The 21,771-nt window shown below is 40.2% G+C and overlaps 1 protein-coding gene across 4 annotated transcripts in view; it reads right to left on the bottom strand.

Annotated features, from left to right (window-relative positions):
- Positions 1 to 5,202: 5,202 nt before the first annotated feature.
- Positions 5,203 to 21,771, bottom strand: part of KIF12 (kinesin family member 12) — a 29,814-nt gene continuing 13,245 nt past the window's right edge. For 3 of the 4 annotated variants that reach the window (XM_036748031.1, XM_036748032.1, XM_036748034.1), the window contains 3 exons: positions 6,820 to 7,004; positions 6,590 to 6,729; positions 5,203 to 5,644 (listed from right to left, as the gene is read on the bottom strand). In XM_036748031.1, the coding sequence (XP_036603926.1) occupies positions 5,499 to 5,644; positions 6,590 to 6,729; positions 6,820 to 7,004 (471 nt within the window). In that variant the 3' untranslated portion in view covers positions 5,203 to 5,498. The remainder of the gene's footprint in view (positions 5,645 to 6,589; positions 6,730 to 6,819; positions 7,005 to 21,771) is intronic. The other variant, XM_036748033.1, reaches the window with a different exon arrangement.

Raw genomic sequence — 21,771 nt, 5'->3', positions numbered from 1 at the left:
CTCCTAAATTGGGTGTTAGTGAATCCTTCATGACCTTAAGGCCCAAGAAAAAGCTGAATGAAGTTACAGAATCACAGAAGAGAGTTGGAAGGGACGTCATTGGCCAACTAGTCCAGTCCAGTCACGAAGGAAACCCCACCTAATGTACTTGACAAGAGGCCCTCAAGAAGGGGAATTGCCTGTCTCTTAAGGGAAGCAATTCTACTTCTGTCAGAAAGTTTTTTTCTTGACATCAAGCCAAAATTAATCCTACTATTTTTAAGCCTTAGGGATCATAGATTTTAGACTGGAAGGGAACTTACCGTTCATCTATTCCAGGCACCCACCCCCATTTTGCAGATGAGAAAACTGAGGCCCCAAGAAGTGTCAAGTAAGTAAATAATAGAGCCAGGAAATCACACTCCAGGTGTTTTGACTCCCAAGCCAGGGCTTTTTGCGCTACGAACCATATTGAAAGATTAGTCTGTTCAGTCTCTTTCATTCTCTTGCACAAACAGGAGGATGATAAGGAAAGTTCCCCATAGTTTTCCTATCCATTTCTACTCTTGGCATTGTTCTCTGACTTTCCATGTCCAGCCCTTGAACATGGTTGGGGTTGGGGATAGCACTGCTATTGGAGCATCTTCTGCAGCCCAGGTCTCATTATGTAATGCTCTAGTAACCTCCTATGACTCACATGGTGGTCAGAAGAAGTGATGCAAGGACATTCTCAAGCTCTCTCTTAAGAACTTTGGAATTGATTGTGTGATGTGGGAGACACTGGCACAGGACCTCTCAGTAGGGCGTGCCCTCATCAGAGAAGGTGCTATGCTCTATGAGCAAAGCAGAATTGAAACAGCTCAAAGGAAACACGAGATGCCCAAATTTGGAGAATCCACCCCAAATGTTCACATGGACTATATGTGCCCGACCTGTGGTAGAGCATTCTGAGCTTGTATTGGTCTGATCAACCATAGTCAGACACATAGTGGTGTTGTTTTGGTCCTCTTTGAGAATGAAGATCAACAGCTGATGACTCAGGTTCATATCATACGGACTTTAAATGGCAATTTACCCATTTTGGCTCATTTGTTCTCACCTGTTTCAAAAAAAGCCAGGTAAATCTGAAGTTAATTCTAGCTTAAGTATTTGTTTACTCACCATGCTAACGGATCCAGGCAAGAATGCAGCCTTGAAATGATAAAACATTTAATGGAGCCAGAAATAAATAATAAGATGAAACAGATTCATCTGCTTCATCACTTGTGGTCTCTCTGATGTAGCTCCTGACTTGGTGCTCCCACTCTCAGTGGTCACAGACCATAGTAGTGGCCTTCAGTAAGCCTCTATCCTCGTGTGTCAAAAATGTGTTCAGGAAACTTCAACAACTACCGGTAGTCAGATGGTGGGAATGGTGGTGGTGGTGGCGGTGTGTAAATTCTTCCCTATCTCCCAGGATTCCCAGTGCATCTTTCTGCTTCTCTGGCAAATGGTGAGGGGAGGGTGTTGCACAAAGACTAGCCCCATGCTCTGAGATGCCTCTCTCATCTCCCTCTCTCCCTACCTAACAGGGGCTTGGTTCTGCCAGAATTGTTTCTGTTTGTCAGTTTATCTGCTCTGATTCTGGGTCCTTTCCTGCCTCCTTCCAGAGGCACAATGATTTCAGATGGGCTCTGGAGAAGTCCATGATCCAGAGTTCTAGGGAATAGGCTTTCAGGACTCTACAACTTTCAACAAATCCTTTAGGGTTTTAGAGATATCCAAGATTTAGGAATCCCAAGAAGTATAAGACAGCTTGAGATATAAGGGAAGGAACATTGTCCTGGCAGTGAGGAAATCTGGATTCCAGTCTTAGGGTCTACAGGAATCAGCAGGGTGATTGATGACCTTTCTGGGTTTAATTTTGCTTTCCTTTCTATCTCTTTATCAGTAAAATGAAGCAGTTGGATGAACTCTGAGTGGTAGAGCTTCAAGGGAGCTTAATTTACTCTGTTTCATAAAATCTGCATTGTGCTCATAGCTAGTTGGTGAGAGAGTGGACTAGGGGTCCAGTCTCTCTCCGGACTCCAGGCACACTCCTCTGTCTCTAGGGCCTTTGCTCAGCTGTGCCTTGACTTGCCCAGGGTATCAAGATCTGCAAACTAGTAGTACCATGAAAACTCTAAGCATCCTTTAGTCCTGGAGGCTGCGTGTTGGGGCATAAATGGGGAGTGTAGGAAAAATTGCTCCCTCAGCCTCGAAGTAGAGGATGGAGGCGGCTTATCTAATCTGGACTTAAGAGTGCTTTGGAAAATCCCTGTGAGGCTTGGGTGGGAGAGAAGAGAATCTAAATATAACCAAACAGCAATTAGTGCATTCCCCTTGGGTGGTCCTGGCCTGAGTAGCACGGCTAAATCAGAATTCCCGTACTCAGTGCCAGGGCCTTGGTTCCTTCAGGAAGCTGAGTACCTCCCAAGGAGTGGGCCTGGTGATACAGCCAAAGATGCTGTGTTCTGGGTTACAGAGTGAGTGAGATGATGTTCACTGTGACCAGAGCGATGGAGGGGAGGGCCCACTGGGGTAAACTAGCAGGTGGCCTAAGGAACTGGTTCCTTTCATGGGTAAGGAGCATTGCACTGGGAATCAGGAGTCTGGGGTTGGAGTCCCAGATCTGCTCCTACTGCCTGAGTTTAGGGAATTACTTAACCTCTTCTCTTCTGTCAAATAAGAAGGTTGATCTAGAATAAATAAAGTTACTTTTAGCTCTTAAATCTAACCTAGGCTCCATTTATTAGCTGTGTGATATTGAGCAAATGGCTTAACTTCTCTAAATCCCATCCGTAAAATTTAAGGAGGGCAGCCAGGTGGAGCTTGGAGTCAGGAAGACCTGAGTTCAAATCCAGCCTCAGAAACGTCCTAGCTGTGTGACCCAGAGCAAATCACTTAGCCTCTATTTGCTACTAGAGAAGGAAATGGCAAACCATTCCAGTATCTTTGCCAAGAAAACCCCTTGGGCAGAGGTCCACAGGGTCACGAAGCGTCTGACATAACTGAAATGACAGAATGACAACAAAAACTTAAGGAAAGTGTCAAGGCCAGACATGTTCTTGTTCCTCTCCAAGTTCCCCACTCCTGAAGCTCTGAACTGTCTCCACCAGGCCCTTGGGGCACTGTCTTCTTCCATTAGAATGCCCTTGAGGGCAGGCACTGTCTCTTTCTGCTTGTATTTGTATTCCCAGCCCTTAGCACTGTGCCTGGCACACAGTAAGCCCTTGACTTGACTTGACCACTCGTATTAGTTATATCGTAATAGGCCATAAACTTTAAGATACTAAAGTAGGCCAGGTAATGATGATTCTACTCCTCTCCCTCCTTGCACTTCATGCTCTATCCAGCTATAGTCTAGTTCCCTTACAGTCCCCACTGCTGGATGCGGGAGCAGCCCCAGGGTACTTGAAGTTCAGGATTTTTTTCAGTCATGTCCAACTCTTCCTGACCCCATTTGGGGTTTTCCTGGTAGAGATTCTGGAGTGGTTTGCCATTTCCTTCTCCAGCTTATTTGACAGATGAGGAAACTGAGGCAAACAGGGTTAAGTGACTTGCCCAGGGTCACACAGCTAGTAAGTATCTGAGGCCAAATTTGAAGTCAGGAAGATAAGTCTCCTGACACTGCTCTCCTTTCCCCATAAATTCCTTAAGTTTAACTGGACAAGTCACTGAAATAGAATGCTGAGGAAGGAATTAAAGCTACTACAATAACTTTTTTTTAATAGTTCAGATCCTTAAAGCACAGATGGGGCAGAAAGGGGGGTCAGGGAAGGCTTACAACTTGTCCAAAGCTTTTCAACAAATTTCTTGGAGCTTTAAGGTGCTCAGGGCTCCTGCGTCCTCACCTGGTGGGAGCTGACCCACAGGGCTCCCCGCCTTGGATGGTAGGGTAAGAAAGCCCTAGTGGTTTGATGACATTTGGGCAGAGATTCTATGACTGGGCTTGGTTCCATTTTCCTGGATCGGGATTGTGGGAAAGCCTTCTGGAATCCGAGGGGGAGGGGGCTGATGGGATGGCTTAGCCTTTGGGAAAGTTATTCTGGCTGGACGGTGGTTCCAGATGAGTTTAGTGGATGTTCTTATAGCCCTAGAGGTCCCCCTCACTAGTCAGTTGCCCAGCTCCCCCTTCTCAGTTGTATCTCCCTCTACCTCAACAAAGGAATAAAGTCTAAAGCTAAGGTCTCCCTTAGTGCAGGCTCCTTGAGCCCCTAGCACTCAGGGTTCTCAGAAAGTCCCCAGCCCAAAGTCTCATGGATTCTAGTCTTGGCTCTGCCATGAATGCACTCTGGGTCCATGAATCCTCTGTCCCCTTGTGATCACTTTGTGTAGACAGTGTGATATAGTGAAAAGAACCCTGGAATTGGAATCAGGAGACCTGCGCTCAAATGTGGGGCAAAATAGGGCTCATAGATTTAGAGGGAAGGAACCTCAGGTAGTCATTTAGCACAGTCCCCGTATTTTACAGATGAGAAAACTGAAATTCAGAGAGGTGAAAGGACTGACCTCAGGCTACACAGGAATTACAATGGAAGAGTCGGGATTTTAACTCAGTTCCTCTGATGCCTAATCCAGTATTCTTTATTCTAGAGCCCGTTGTCTCTCCTCTCAGGATGTATAGTACTAAACCCACAGAGCTGTTGTGAAGCTTAAGCTAGCTAATGGATATAAAGTCCTTTGTAAGCTTTAAAGACCTTTACAAAGGATGTCGAAGAAGAAGAAGAAGAAGAAGAAGAAGAAGAAGAAGAAGAAGAAGAAGAAGAAGAAGAAGAAGAAGAAGAAGACGAAGAAGAAGAAGAAGAAGAAGAAGAAGAAGAAGAAGAAGAAGAAGAAGAAGAAGAAGAAGATGATGATGATGATGATGATGATGAAAGGATTGGACTAGTGATCCTATCAATGCTAAAATTCTGATTCAAAGAAAGTCTATAAATTCCTTTGTCCCTGACTTCATTCCTGAGGACACTATGGATATTCGGAGTCTCTGTGATTTCACCACACACTGGGTTCCTAGAGAGTAGGAAGGTCTCCCTCCCTTTAATGGAGTTGAATACAGGGGCAGGCGGTTCCTGCTGGGTTCTTGGGCAATCCCAGATTACACTTCTTTACCATCCCGGAGCTCCCATCCTGTGCCCTGGCTTCATCAGTGATGGCAAAAGGAGCAAGGAAAACCCAAGGAAGACAAGAGACTCATTTTCTTTTTATTAGCATTTTTACTTTCTTGAAGCCTGATTATTTCAGACTTGGAGGACAAAAAAAGGTAGCCTGGCCTCTGCCTCCAATGAGAGCTCCTAAAGCAAATGTTTGCGGGGAGCCCTCTTTGAGGCCAAGGATGCAGTACCAAGTATTAAACTACGCCTTCTCTGGCTTTGGACTATCATTGCCCCTACCCTCCTCAATCCTTCTCTCCCCAGCCCCAGATCTCACCTAACCCAAGCAATCAGTCATTCATCATTTGAAGCCCTGCTCCCAGGTAGAGCAAATAGGACAGGCACAACTCAGCAGGGTGGAAGGTGTTGTCTGGGACCAGAATGTTTCTCCTGGGAAGTGGGTGGCTTTCCTTGGCCCAGGTGCAGGGTACAGTCGATCTGGTCCCTCAGCCCCTCCAATTCTTCCTCCAATATCCTGGATGCACTTGGGACATCTGACACCAAGATGACACAATGAGGCCCAGGGACAACCCTCCACGCATTCCCCTGTGCTCCTGGAGCACAGCACCTGCCATTGACCTCTGACCAGAGCTCTAAATTCACTTTACAATCTAAGTCTGCCTGTCCCTGTTAGCTTTCTGTCACCCTTTCCATCTGCCTAGAGGCAGCTAGGTGACAGTGGATAGATCCTTGATCTGAGTTCAAATGCTGTCTCACTTATTAGCTGTGTGACCCTGGGCAAGTCCCTTTACCTCTGTTGGCCTTTGTTTCCACAGCTGTAAAATGGGGATAATCATAGCACCTCTCTTTCAGGATTGTTGTGAAGATGAAATGAGATAACGTTTGTAAAGCATCTGGTACATGATAGGTATTTGATAAATGTTCACTCCTTTCTTCCTTCCTTCCTCCCTCCCTTCCTTCCTTCCTTCAGTGACCTTTCACTGTTAATGCCTTTAGTACCTGCCTATTTACTCTAAAGTAGTACCTAGCAGTGTTAGCTGGCTAGCTTTTAATGTGTTTTTTTCTCCCTCACTAAACTATAAATATGTTAAAGGCAGAGACCATGATGTGTTGTTGGATTTCCCTCTAGGCCTTGCACATAATAATCACTTAGTAGTTGTGTTCAAGGATTGATATGTCTATGCCAGACACCAGAGATGCACAGATTAAAAAATCACATTAGTGTTCGCAAGTAGTTTTCAGTCTAACACTGGAAATCGAGCACACTTACACAAGCACACACATATGTAAATATATATATATATGTGTGTATTTGTATATATATGTGTGTGTATATATAAACTGTCAATTAGAAAATGAGTGTAGACGAAAAGTATAAAGTGCTATGAGATAAACTTGAATGGCCCAATGAGTCCTTGGTTGCTGCTGCATGCTTTTAGGTCTGAGACTTCCCCCTCCTTCAGGGTCCCATCTCTCACCTCTTGGCTTCCAAGGTGTGCTGCAGGGGCCCTGAGGTAGAGGTGGTGCTGACGGTGTGATTTGCCCTGCTCTTCCAGAGGCTTCCTCCTTTGCCAGGGTCTCTGCCAAGAAGTGAGCCCAGGCCCACTCACTGCTTTTCCTGGGGGAGGAGGGTGGCTGAGTAAGCCGCTCTATGCCCCCAGCACCCTCCTTTCCTTTCCCTACCCCATGCCCTGGATCCCTCACCTACCTCTTCACAAGGTGCTCCCTGAGGTTAGGGCCTGGTGACTGGGCAAAAGGTTGGGTCTGGACCTGAGGACCGGAAACCTCCATCTTCCATGGGGTCTTGGCTTGGGCACCAAACACGCATAGTGGAGGCAGCTCTGACAAAATCTGGGAGGGCAGATACCCAGGAAGGAGTGAGGCTTCTCCCCTCTAGAAAGATGATCAGTCAATTAGCATTTCTCCTTCCAGCTCTTCATCCTCATTCTTCCTTCAGAATCCCCAGATATACTAGGTACTGTGGTAGAAAAGACACTGGGCCAAGACTCCTTCTAGTCCCAATTCTTCCATGTGCAAAGTACAGAAGCCTGTGGGTGCTTAGTGCTTAGAAAATATTTATGGAATTAGATTATTGAATTTCACTCACTGATTGTGTGATCCTGGGTAAATCATAGCTTCTGTGGGTCTCAGTTCCCTTAGCTGTAAAATGTTGATGATGTCTGCCCTGTTGACCTCACATTATTGGTTGAGAATTAAGATGAAACAATATAGACTGATAGAATGTTAAAGTTGGCAGGGAAATGAGAGAATATGTAGTCCAACTTCTTCATCTAATGTCTAAATAAAACTCACTGATTAGATCACATTTATCACCAAAAAACATAAAAGACACAAGCCTTTGAAAGAGAACAAACCAAATATAAGGTTAATTTGGCTAAAACAATAAATGTTATATTTGGGGGGGGGAGATTCAATATTAACTCTTCTTCATTTCATTTCACAATCAAAAATTAATTTTGAATTCACAAAGAAAAAACAACAAAAGGAAGACAGGAAAAGTTATTGCTGATTCCAAAGTAAAATTCCTATCTTAAAGAAAAAAAAAATTATTAAAAGTAGTAGCAGCAGCTTTTTGGGAAACCCACAGGTAAATCAGTATAAAATATAGGAATTTTGTTTGGTTTGTGAATTTACTTATTGTAGTAGGTTTAGGAAGAGAAAAATCATGCTCCTTAATGACAACATAAATAACAAATTAGTGAAAAAAAAGATAGAAGTCAAATCTAACTAACACTAAAAATAGATGGATAACATTCTCCTATAAAAAGAAAGTTATGGAATAATGTGAAAATACATGGAAAGATTAAGATTAAAAGGATTGATTAAATAAACAATACAATGGCCATTTTGAAATAAAAAAAACTAGGATAGAAACATTTCTGATCTCTGCTACTGATAAAATCCAAAACCATAAATCATTCAGAGAATATTGACATACTGATAGCATGATAAGCTACAAATTTCACAACACTAAAACTGCATAGCAGTTAAGCGTATAAAAGAAAAGCTTATAACATTGCCAGAAAAAATTGAAGCATACTCTGCCTAATGGAATTAATTGATTCTTTGAAAATATATTAGGCAAAGCACAATTGTATTTAATATAAGGCAGTTAGTTCTACAGAAACAATATCATAAATGTTATAAAGTATTATAAATTGATAACTAGCTGAAGGCTACCCGTCGTGGTGGAGTCTGGTCATGTTGTATAAATGATGCGATGGTGAAATGATATTGGTTAGGGAAAATGTATTTAGGGTCTTTAGGAAATCCTAACACTCCATTATCCAGAATATAATAAATTTAGCAAAACGTACACATTGTAACTTTGAATATTCAATGAACAAAGTCTAGTCAACGTATCTGCTTAGAACTAAATGGAAAAAGCAGAAAATATACATTTTTCCCTAAGGACACATGGAGCTCTCACATAAATTGATCTCAGTGTGTCCTTAGCATACAGCATTTAGTTTTTTTCTTTTTTTTGGGAGGGGGGAAGGCAGGGCAATTGGGGTTAAGTGACTTGCCCAAGGTCACACAGCTAGTAAGAACATCAAGTGTCTGAGGACGGATTTGAACTCAGGTCCTCCTGACTCCAGGGCCAGTGCTCTACTCACTGCACCACCTAGCTGCCTGTAACATACTCCATTTCTGCCTTGCTGAATTTACTATTTTTTTGGCCACAGCGTAACAAAACTAGAGATAACAATTTCCCCAAAGGTACACGTTTACATGCATTTTTAAAAAGTAAGCAACAATTGAATCAAAGTATAACCAATCCCTCCGCTGCTACTGGAGAGGAATCCATGTTGGGGTGAGGGGTTAGGGCAAGCACAGTCAAGCACAAACACAGGGCAAGCACAAAGAATCAGAAGGAATCTTAGAGACTGAATTAATCTCATATCTGAACAGGAATTCTCTCTACAACACACTTGGTAAGTGGTCATCCAGACTCTGCTTGAAGACGTGCAGTGATGGGGACCCCACTATCCCTTGATAATACTTTTTAAGGAAGGAGGTAAGGATAAAAATGCCTAGCAATTAGAGCCATCCAAATGTGGCATGAAGAACTAAACTCAATTGCCTAGATGTAGTTTGAACAGAAGACTGTGGGACTATCAGCTCTTCATGCTGGACATGAAATATTCCCTATTAATGGAATTGAAGAGTGCTTTAACTTTTGGGGCTGCCACTTAATCCCAGTGACTCCTATTCAGTGTGCAACCCACAGAACATCTGGCAGAAGCATTACCTACCCCTGCTGCAAGAGTTAGTTGCCCAGTAAGTTAAAATATAGTGCCCTGCAGCAACAGATTGGTTTGTTTCACGAATAAAAGGCCCCACATGACAGAGAATGTCATGTTCTGGATTGTGGTCTCCTTGCAAAAGAGAGATGAGGAGCTCAGGGACTAGGTAGAAATGGATCAGTCTCCTTGGATCTACGTAGTGAACCCACTACGAAATTTTCTGGTCAGCTCACTGGACTCTCTGGCTTTCTAGTTTAGACCAGGTTATTTGTGAACCTATAAGCCTAGACTGTTCTAGTCCAAACTGACCAGGGTGGCTTTTTTGAGACTTCTGCCTTCAGTGTTAGTGTGGCCTACTGCCTCTTTGGGAACACTAAACCTTACAGAGGTCGTTTGATCACTTGTGTGGCAATTTCACTGGACCTTTCGTAACTATGGCTAGGGAAGAAATTCTTAATCAAAGAAGGGATAAAGGAGATCCTAAAAGAGAAAGCAATTTTGACTACATGAAAGTAAAAAAAAAGTTTGCATCAACAAAATCAATGTAACTAGGAAGACAAGAAGGCAAACAATTAATTTCAAAAGTTTTTTGCATCAAATATCTCTAATAAAAGTCTGACACTTAAGATACATAGGGAATTAATGCAAATGTATTATGAACAGAACCATTCTCAATAGATAAGTGGTCAAAGGAAATCGACAAATAACTTTCAAAGGAGAAATGGCACATTATTAACAACCGTAATCCTAATCACCCAAATCACCAATAAGAGAAATGCAAATCAAGGCAACTCTGAAGTCCTGCTTCTCATTCAGGAAATTCAAAGACTACAAGGCAATTTAAGCCTGTCAAAAAGATGATTTTATGTTACCCCTCAAGAGGCCTGCCCCACAGCTTCTTGCTTCTTTTTAAATTTAATTGGAATTGTGACTCTGCCTGCTTTAAGGATTTGCCTCTTTGTTAGTCCATCTTGATCTACCCTGCCACCTGGTACTAGTCCCACTAGCCAACCTAGAGGTACTCACAAAATACTCAAAGCATGAGCAAGAACAATGTGTTTTTAACATTAATTGTCTTGTTCAAGTAGGATTGATTATCTTCAATTAGAGAATCCAAGGTAATCAACCCAAATTGAGACAATGTGTTAAAAGATAACGACTCACATTTATATAGTGCTCGAAGTCTGCAGTGCTTTCCTCCCAACTAGTCTGGGAGATAAGTAATATAAATAATATCATCCGCATCCTGTGCATGAGAAATCTGAGACATGAAGTGATTCATGTGCACATAATTATCCAGCTAGTAGAAGGCGAAGGATTGAAACTCAGTCTCCTGACTCCAAATCCAACACTGTCCACCATGTTGCCCCTGAGATAGCAAACCACCAAAGTCCTCTACACTGTTTTATGGTACAAATGAGAGATGAAACAATGAATAAAACACACCATTTACAATAACTACAAGAAAACAAATTATTTGCCGAGATACACATGAGATTTTTTTTAAAGAAAATTACAAAACCCTCCTAGAAGAAATAAGAGAATGTAACAAGCAGAGGCATTTTTCCTGCATTGATATTAGGATAAATGACTAATAAATATGTTTCAAAACTAATCTACAGATTAAGTTCAGTACCAGTGTATCTTTTTATAGAACTGGAAAAAACAATAAAATGTATATGTATAAACAGATTGGCAAGAATTTCGAGAGGCTTTGGAAAGACTTTTCATCGCCTCTTCATTAGCTTTTCATCCCCTCTAGAGTCGATTAGACAGTAATTACCAACCTTTCTTCTACTGGTTGAAAAGGTATGTGTGTATGTGTGTGTGTATGTGTATATGAGAGAGTGAAAGAAAGAGACAGAGACAGAGAGACAGAGACAGAGAGACAGAGACAGAGATAGAGAAAGAGACAGACAGACAAAGGGAGATCGAGAGAGACAAAGAAAGACAGAGAGGACAGAGAGAGAGGGACAAAGAGACAGAGAGATAGATGGAGAGAGAGAGACAGAGAGAGAGACAGACAGAGGGAGATTGAGAGAGACAAAGAGAGACAGAGACAGAGAGACACAGAGAGAGGGACAGAGAGACAGAGAGATAGAGAGAGACAGAGACATAGAGACCCACAGAGAAAGAGAGGCAGAGACGGAAAGACAGAGGATCAGTAGAAGAGAAGGATCTTAGAAATAGAATTGAATATATACCAAAAATTAGTGTATTATAAACCTATAAACAAAACAGGAAAAGAACCTTCTAATATACGCTTTGGGGAAAACTGGAATATAATATAACACTTCATTTCCTCACAAGTCTTTGGCGCTTTTTTCTTCTCTATATATTTTCCTTTGGCAATTTCATGACCTCCTAAGGCTTCATTACACATCTCTGCAGAAGGAAGGGATTCCAAATTTATCTCCCCACCCTTGATTTCTCCATGGAACTCTGGTCCATACCTTCAGCTTTTGGCTGGACATCATCTGTAACCTCACAAAGTTGATATGTTCCACATGGAATTTATCTTCCCCTTGTCCAAATCTCTCTGTGAAGCTTTATTAATTCTGTTGATTCTGTTGTTTTGTCCCAGTTACCAAGGTCTAAAACCTTGGCGTCATCTTTGAACTTTCCCTTTCTGCCTCAAATCCTTGTGTGCAAACCAGTTGCCAAATTCTTTTGATTCTATGTACACAATCTAATGACCACTGCCTCTTTTATACTTGTGTTTGCCAGTGGCCTGGTCCAGGACCTCATCATCTCCTACCTGGAGGTTATAATTATCTCCTTCCTGGTCATCCTGCCTCCAATATCTTCCCTCCTCCAATCCATCATTCACACAGTTACTAAAATCTTACTGATGCTCAGGTCTGACCAGGCCATTTCCCTCCTTAAGAACCTTCTGTGGTACCTTATTACCAAAGGGTAAAGTACAAACTCCTCAGGCCTGGGAATTAAAGCACTCTACAATCCAAATCCAAATGACCTTTCCAATCTTACTTCACCCCACTTGCTTTTATTCCCTCTAAGGTTTTCTCTGGTCACATCCTTCCTGGTATGCCTGAAATGAACTCCCTTCAGATCTACACAAGTTGAAATCCTCTGCCTTCAAGGACCATCTCACTTGCTATATTCTCCATGAACACTTCCTTGCTCCTCCTCAGTTGTCAGTGCTCTCTCTGCCTCAGATACCTGCTTCTTAGCTGTGTAACCCTGGGTAAGTCAATCTCCCAAGGCAGGTTAAATCCTTCCTGTGTAAAATAAACAGACTAGACTAGATTGTTTCTGGGGATCTTCTATCTCTAAATCTATGAGTCAAACACCTGGATTTCTTTTTCTTTATCACTTTCGACTTTATCTCATTCTCATTTGTGTCTGCAATATACTCCTGATTAAATTGTAGGCCTATGTCATTTTTTATCCTTGGATCCTCCAAACCTAGCACAGTGCCTTGTACATTTTGGGCATTTAATTGGTGTTTATTGAATTGAATGCTTCACATCTCATATAACAATCACCTACGATAGAGTAATGAGAAACAAGAAAAAAAATGAAAAAAACGTTAATAGACAATGGGTTGATATTTGTCACAAATATGACGGATAGAAACATTTTAGTCCCTGGAACAAATGAAATTACTGGGGTCCAAATAAATAGATTTGATTGCATAAAATAAAAAACCTATACAACAAAAACCAAAATTATAAAAAAGTAACTGATTTTAATAACATCATACCTGAAAGGCTTCCTGAAGGAACCTAAAGGGTAGAGGAGAGCAAGAAGAGAATTCCAGGCATGAACGACAAGTGAAAATGCATGGAATGGGAGATGGAGTAACAATAAGGAGACCAGAGTCATTGATCACAAAGTATGTGGAGGTGAGTAAGGTGTAATAAGATTAGAAACGTAGGAAGGGGCCAGATTGGGAAAAGCTTTAAACACCAAATGGAGGATTTTTTAATTGGTCTTGGAGGCATTAGGGAACCACTGGAGTCTATTGAAAAAGGGAATGATGTGGTCAGACCTGAGTTTTAGGAAGATCACTACACAGACCTAAATAATTGGAGAAATATTAATTGTTTATGGATAGACTGAACTAATATAATAAAAATAAGAATATTGCCTAAATTAATTCACTTATTCAGTGCTGTACCAATCAAAGTACCAAAATGATTATTTTATAGAGATAGCAAAAATAACAACTAAATTCATCTAGAGGAACAAAAGGTCAAGAATCTCAAAGGAAGAAATGAAAAAAAATTGGAAGTAAGGAGGCATAGTAGTACCATATCTCAAACTATAACTCAAATATATAAATATATCAAATATATTCAAATACAATTAAAGTAATAATCATCAAAACAATGTGGTATTGATTAAGAAATAGAGAAGCTGACCAGTGAAATAGATTAGGATCACAACATATGGAAGTGAATGAACCCTTGTAGTGTTTGATAAACTGAAAGACCCCAGCTATTAGAGTAATGACTCACTATTTGACAAAAATTGCTGGGAAAACTGGAAGTTTATTGGGCAGAAATTAAATTTAGACCCACATTTCACACTGCAAAGCTCCGAATGGATAGATAACTTAGATGTAAAAAGTTATATTACAAACAAATTAGAGGAACAAGAAAGAAATTACTTTTTGGATCTATGGACAATGGAAGAGTTCATGAGCAAATAAAAGAAAAAGACAATCACAGAAGATAGTTTTGATTACATAAAATTAAAATGTTTTTGCACAAACAAAGCTAATAAATCTAAGATGAGAAGAGAAAACAGTTAACTGGGGAAAATATTTGCAGCATGTTTCTCTGATAAAGATTTCATATCCATAACATATGCATGCATACACAATATTTGCATGGATACGTCATGGTTATGAAATCTTTATTAGAGAAACAGACTGCCAATATTTTCCTCAATTGACACATACAATATTTGGGTGTATGGAATGGATTCAAATTTATAAGAATAAGAGCCATTTAATGACAAAAAGGATATGAACGGTTAATTCTCAAAGGAAGAAATCCAAACTATCTATAGATAGGCAAAAACCCCTATAAATCACTACTAATTATAGAAATGCAAAATAAAACAATCCTGAGGTCCTACTAGGTTATCAGAGTTGGCCAAAAAAAAAGAAAAGAAAAATGATAAATATTGAAGATCCTGCAGAAAAACAAAGATATTGGTGCATTATTGGCGAAGCCATGAAGTGGAGCAGCTGCTCTGGAAAGCAAATTGGAACTATGCCCCCAGATCCATATATCTTGCTAAGAGAAAAAAGCTAAGCTGGGAAGGCTATACACACATAAACATAGTTCAAATATAGAAATTGACAAAAGTAGCAGAAGGGGCTAGAAAAGGAAAAAAGGAAAAACAATTTAAAATCTTTTTTTGTATTATGATTCTGAATGTTGCTTCATATTGAGAAAGAAAAAGGGAAAGTAAGAAGGAAAAACCAATGCATTAGGAACCAAAAGCCCAAGAAATGAAGCAATCAATCCTATTAAGTGCCTGCTCTGTATCGGGCACTGTTAGTCACTGGGAATGCAAAGACAAAACAATCCCTACCCTCAAGGAGCTTACATTGTATTAGGAAAAACAACACGTTCATAAATAAGTATTGAAAAAGATATACAAAATTAATTACAAGGTAAATTTTGGGGGAAAGAACTAGTAGTTGGAATAAACCAGAAAAAGTTACATGTAGCTTCATGTAACTTGAGTTGAAGGGAATAAGGAATTCTAAAAGACAAGATGAGGTGGGACTGCATTCAAGGCATGGCAGAGAAGATGGTGTGTCATTTGAGGAAAAAACATCCCAAGCCAGATTGACAAAATAGAAAACAGAGGACCTTGAACAACCTAATCTCAGAAACAGAAATTGAATAAGCTATAATTAAGTTCCCAAAGGGAAGAAGGTAATGGCATAGATATATTTATAAACGAATTCAATCATAGATGTAAAAGAAAAAATAATTTCTGTGATACAGAAACTCTTAACAAAAATTGAGAAAGCAGGGACCTGATCAAACTTCTCTGAGACAAATATGATCCTGATACTGAAATCATGGAGCAATAAAACAGAATCATTGAATTGAAAAGTAAAAGAAAAACTGCAGAAAAAAAGAAAAAGGAATATGACATATCTGTAAATTTTTAAAGAGAGATAAACATATATTTGGTTAGCAAATGGGAGAGACTGGCAATAAGGTATGTTATTTGCTTGTGTAAAAATAAAAATTTTTCATACAAAAGAAACATTTAAGTAGAACAACTATTTAGGGAACATGGTGGACAGGTCTAGAAATCTTCGTGGTAAGCATCAGATAAAGACCTGACATCCAGTAGTTAAAAAAGTAAAGACAAAAGTGCACCAGGACAATATTCAGTCCTCAATGAATATGAGTTTACCAAAAAAGGAAATATAAATATTCAATAATCACAGAGACAGCTTCCAGGTCACAGAAGCAACAAGACGGTGGACTAGGCATTTTCTTGATACCCGTGACCTGTCAAACCTCTCCGGAACAGAAATGATGTAGCGAAGATTAAGTAACTTCAGCTGTTTCCATGGTCTAGGACACCCAAAGTCCAGAAGAAGGTTAACGATAATGACAGCAACAACAGCCACCTAGGAACTGACCCTGAACTCAGCCCCCTCCCACACTACCAGCAGCAAGGCTACATGAGCATTTCTAAGGGAATGAAACAAGTTTATGGAAAAACCCATCCCTACACCCTTAGTCCACCTACCTTATTTCCAGTGCAGTGGAGACCCTGGATTTAGGCTGCAGGAGATTGTTAGCCCTGCTGGGGCTGCAACCCAGAAGCGTTAAACTGCCAGTGACAGGGAAAACAGCCTCTGAAATGGTGGTGCTGGGCCAGAGGACTGAAGACTAGAGGGAGTGGTACAGGTCACTAGGGCAGGACACTGTGCATGCAGGGGGGTCTGAAGCACTCCACCAAGCCTGAGGAAAAGAGCACAGCACCAACTAGGTCCAGTTCTGAGCTCTCAAAAGTTAGTTGGGGCAGAGACCTACGCTGGTGAATTGGGAAGGGTCCAGTGTGTGAGAAGCCTGAGATGCTTTGAGATACAACCCTTAAGGAAACCACAATCAGAGGAGAGGGAATCAGGAAGTGAGGGATAAGGCAAATAATGGAGAGGGGGGAATGGGGAGAAGGCTGAAAGCACCAAAGATTTCAGGAAGAAGAAAGACCTTGCACATAAACAGAAAAACCAACAGGAAAAACAGTAACAACAGAAAGAAATATGGCCTCCAGATCAAGTAAACAAGTTCAGGCATCCACAAAGAAATACTGAGAAATAAAGGAAAATGATCCAACATTTGATGAGACAGAGATGTCTGTGGAATTTGAGAAGAACATGAAACCCCAACATGCTGTACCTGAGTAGTTTAAAAAATAAATGAGAGCTGACGGAAAATGCCATCCACATCCAGAGAAAGAACTATGGAGTTGGAATGCAGCAAGCAAAAACAAATATTCAAATAATAAAAAGGTATAAACAAGGATATTATGCTGAAAGGAACTATAGACAACAAACCGATATCAGTAGTAAATTTACATGCTCCAAATGACGTAACTTCCAAATTCATAAAGGAAAGCTTATTTGAGCTTCAAGAAGACGTAGACAGTAATATAATAGTGACAGGACTCTTCAATGTCCTGCTATCAGTTATGGATAAGTAAAACAGGAAGATAGACAAGCAACTTAATGATTATGAAAATATGTTCAGTGTGAAGGTACATATAGAGCCTATATCGGATTGCATACCATCTTGGGTGGGGAGGGGGAGAAAATTTGAAACTCAAAAACCTGAGGAACTGAATGTTGTAAACGAAAACTAAAATTAATTAATTAATTAATTAATAAAAAAGAAAAATAAACAAAAGAGAAAATATGAAACTAAACAAATTTCTGGAGAAAATAGAGTTAAAAGACTTATGGCATGTTCTAAATGGGGCAGCAAAATTATAAACACACAACATATACACATTTATGTTTATACATACAAACATATATAAATAAATTTTATATATGTGTATATTTCTTCACACTGTATGGAACTTTTTAAAAAGCTGACCATGTAAATGATGTGTGTGGTGAACACAAAGAAGCATGGAAAGACCTGTATGAACTGATGCAGAATAAAGCGAGCATAGCCAAGAAAACAATATACAGTAACTACCACAATGTAAATGAAAATTACGACTCCCCCTGCCACCATCAAAAATAAATATAACTAAATTATAAAGATCAAGTAGGACTCAAATGAAGAGATATGAGAAAACACATATAACCTAATCCTTTGTGGAGGTCGGAATTCCACAGATGGTACACATTGCACATGTTTTCATACTTTTTCAATATACTGATCAGTTGTGCTGACTTTTCTTCTCCTCTCTAAAAGTATTATTTTTCATATCAGTTGCCTCTCTGTGAAGCGAAAGGGGAGGGATACATGGGATAGTATGGTGATGTAAAGAACAGAAAATATCAATAAAAACTTATTAAAAACAATCACAAAGACAAAAATGTTCAACCTCAAATTTGTAGGATTTTTTTCTCTTAGTAAACTTTTACAATTACAACTTTATGTATATTACATTAGAAAAAAATTTGAGTTACAGAATTCAGCATTAGTAGAGCTGAGGGGCATTGTATACTATTATATTACTGGTGGCATTGCAAAAGGATGAAGTCTTTTTAAAAGGCAATCTGACTGCACACAGCAAGAGTTACACAAATGATTATACCCTTTGACCCAGAAATTAAATGACTTGCAATATGCTCCAAGGATATACTAAAAAAGAATATGTATATACACACATATAAAACTATAAAAGAAACTAAGGAAGGTTTTGGGTGTTTTGCATCAACCCTTACATAGAGGATTTCTGGGGAGACGTGGATAAAATCTATATAACATGAGAAGTAAAAGGCAGAAAATCCATAACAGTGTTATTTGCAACAACAAAAAAAAATTGGAAAGAATCCAAGTGACCAATGGTTAAAGGATGGTTTAGCAAATTGCGCTATAATTGAGCATAACAACATTAAGAGTGATATATGAGAAATGTGCAAATACAGTAAGTCATATGAAACAATGCAAGATAAAGAACTAAAACATTCACATCTAGTATAACAATATATAGTAGAAACATGAATGAGCAGAGATCAGAAAGGAACATAGAGGGAATAGCAGATAATTTGTTAGTACTATCAACTTACAGTAGGCAGCTATGTGACTCAGTGGATAGAGTGCTGAGCCTGAAGTCAGGAAGACCTGAGTTCAAATCTGGACTCAAACATTTACTAACCATATGACCTTGGGAAAGTCACTTAACCTCTGTTTGCTTTAGTTTCCTCATCTATAAAATGATCTGGAAAGGGAAATGGCAAACTACTCCAGTATCTCTACCAAGAAAACCCCAAATGGGGGTTCCAAAGAGTCAGATGCAACTGTTCAACTTAAGGTTTTTTGGGGGGTGAGGTAATGAATGTATTCATAGTGAGTTTTTTGTTAAGTTCTTGGTAAGAGTTTTAAAACACATAAGCATGTCATTCCAACTCTCTTTTTATGTTTTTAAAAAATATTTATTTATTTAATATTTTTAGTTTTCAACATTGATTTCCACAAGATTTTGAGTAACAAACTTTCTCCCCATTTTTACCCTCCCCCACTCCAAGGTGGCATATATTCTGATTGCCCTGTTCCCCAGTCAGCCCTCCCTTCTGTCACCCCACTTCCCCCCAACCCCCCTTCCCCTTACTTTCTTGTAGGGCAAGATAGCTTGTATATCTTATTTCCCAGTTGAATGCAAAACAACTTTTTTTGAGCATCTGCTTTTAGAACTTTGAGTTCCAAATTTTCTCCCCTCTTCCCTCCCCACCCACCCTCCCTAAGAAGGCAAGCAATTCAACATAGGCCACACATGTATCAATATGCAAAACACTTCCACAATAGTAATGTTGTGAAAGAATAACTATATTTCCCTCCATCCTATCTTTCCCCTTTATTTAATTTTCTCCCTTGACCTTGTCCCTTTTCAAAAGTATTTGCTTTTGATTACCTCCTCCCCAGATCTGCCCTCCCTTCTATCATCCCCCCTTTCTTATCCCCTTCCCCCTACTTTTCTGTGGGGTAAGTTACCCAATTGAGTGTGTATGTTATTCCCTCCTCAAGTCAAATCTCATGAGAGCAAGATTCACTCATTCCCCCTCACCTGCCCCCTCTTCCCTTCCAACAGAACTACTTTTTCTTGCCACTTTTATGTGAGATTATTTACTCCATTCTATGTCTCCCTTTCTCCATCTCTTAATATATTCCTCTCTCGCCCCTTTATTTTATTCTATTTTTTAGATATCATCCCTTCATATTCAACTCACCCTGTGCCCTCTGTCTATATATATGTATATTCCCTTCAATTATCCCAATAGTGAGAAAGGTCTCATGAATTACACACATCATCTTTCCTTGTAGGAATATAAACAAAACAGTTCAGCTTTAGTAAGTCCCTTATGAATTCTCTTTCTTGTTTACTTTTTCATGCTTCTCTTGATTCTTGTATTTGAAAATCAAATTTTCTATTCAGCTCTGGTCTTTTCACTGAGAAGGCTTGAAAGTCCTCTATTTTGTTGAAAATCCATATTTTGCCTTGGAGCATGATACTCAGTTTTGCTGGGTAGGTGATTCTTGGTTTTAATCTTAGCTCCTTTGAACTCCAGGATATCATATTCCAAGCCCTTCGGTCCCTTAATGTAGAAGCTGCTAGATCTTGTATTACCCTGATTGTGTTTCCACAATACTTAAACTGTTCCTTTGTGGCTGCTTGCAGTATTTTTTTCTTGATCTGGGAGCTCTGGAATTTGGCGACAATATTCCTAGGAGTTTTCTTTTAGGGATCTTTTTCAAGAGGTGATCAGTGAATTCTTTCAATTTCTATTTTACCCTCTTGTTCTAGAATATCAGGGCAGTTTTCCTTGATAATTTCTTGAAAGATGATATCTAGGCTCTTTTTTTGATCATGGCTTTCAGGTAGTCCGATAATTTTTGAGTTATCTCTCCTGGATCTATTTTCCAGGTCAGTGGTTTTTCCAATGAGATATTTCACACCGTCTTCCATTTTTTCATTCCTTTGGTTCTATTTTATAATTTCTTGGTTTCCCATAAAGTCACTAGCCTCTACTTGCTCCAATCTAATTTTTAAGGTGGTATTTTCTTCAGTAGCCTTTTGGATCTCCTTTTCCATTTGGCTAATGCTGCCTTTTACAGCATTCTTCTCTTCATTGGCTTTTTGGAGCTCTTCTGCCATTTGGGTTAGTCTATTTTTAAGGCGTTATTTTCTTCAGTATTTTTTGGGGGGTTTCCTTTAGCAAGTCATTGACTTGTTTTTCATGAGTTTCTTGTACCACTCTCATTTCTCTTCTCGATTTTTCCTCTACTTCTCTTATTTGCTTTTCCAAATCCTTTTTGAGCTCTTCTATGGCCTGAGACCAATTCATATTTTTCTTGGAGGCTTTTGTGGTAGGCTCTATGACTTTGTTGACTTCTTCTGCCTGTATGTTTTGATCTTTTTTGTCACCAAAAAATATTCTAAAGTCTGAGTCTGAGTCTGAGTCCATTTTCCCTGCCTGTTCATGTGCCCAGCCAACTACTTGACCCTTGAGCTTTTTGTCAGGGTATGACTGCTTGTACAGTAGAGAATACTTTGTCCCAAGCTTTAGGGGCCTTGTGCTGCTGTTTTCAGAGCTACTTCTATTCCACCTTCACTGCAAGCTCTGTCACAGCAGCGCTCCTTCTCCCCCTAGAACTGCCAACCAGGACTTCGACCCAGATCCGTGCAGGGCAAAGCACTCCTTGCACTCCTGCTCTGATCTGCTGCTAGATTCCTCCCACCATGTGGGCCAGCAACTCTGGAAGCAGCTGATACTGGAGCTCTGGAAGCAGTCGCCTCCACTGCTGCGTTGCTTCTGCTGCCCCCAGGGTTGGGGCCGAACTGTTCTCACCTGGCTTTCCCACTAACCTGCTCTGTGGTCTTTGGCATTTCTAGGTTGAGAAGTCTGGTAACTGCTAAAGCTCAGTGATTCATGACCCTGAGGCCTGCTCTGGCCAACTCTTGGTCTGGTCTGTCCCGGCGCAGCTCACGCTGGGCTGCACTCCACTCCCAGCACTGTGTGATAGACCCTTCCTAGTGACCATGCAGACCTTCTTCCCTCTGCTATTTCATGGGATCCGCAGCTCTAGAATTTGTTCAGAGCCATTTTTACAGGTGTTTGGAGGGATTTGGGAGAGAGCTTAAGCCAGTCCCTGCTTTCCAGCTGCCATTTTCCCAACTCTCTTTTTAAACAGAATTTCTACTCTGGA

This window comes from Trichosurus vulpecula, chromosome 3 (genome assembly GCF_011100635.1).
Source record: "Trichosurus vulpecula isolate mTriVul1 chromosome 3, mTriVul1.pri, whole genome shotgun sequence".
In the NCBI taxonomy this organism is placed as follows: domain Eukaryota; kingdom Metazoa; phylum Chordata; class Mammalia; order Diprotodontia; family Phalangeridae; genus Trichosurus; species Trichosurus vulpecula.
Note: the sequence above shows the minus strand (reverse complement) of the source record. Positions and strands in the feature narration are given on the sequence as shown.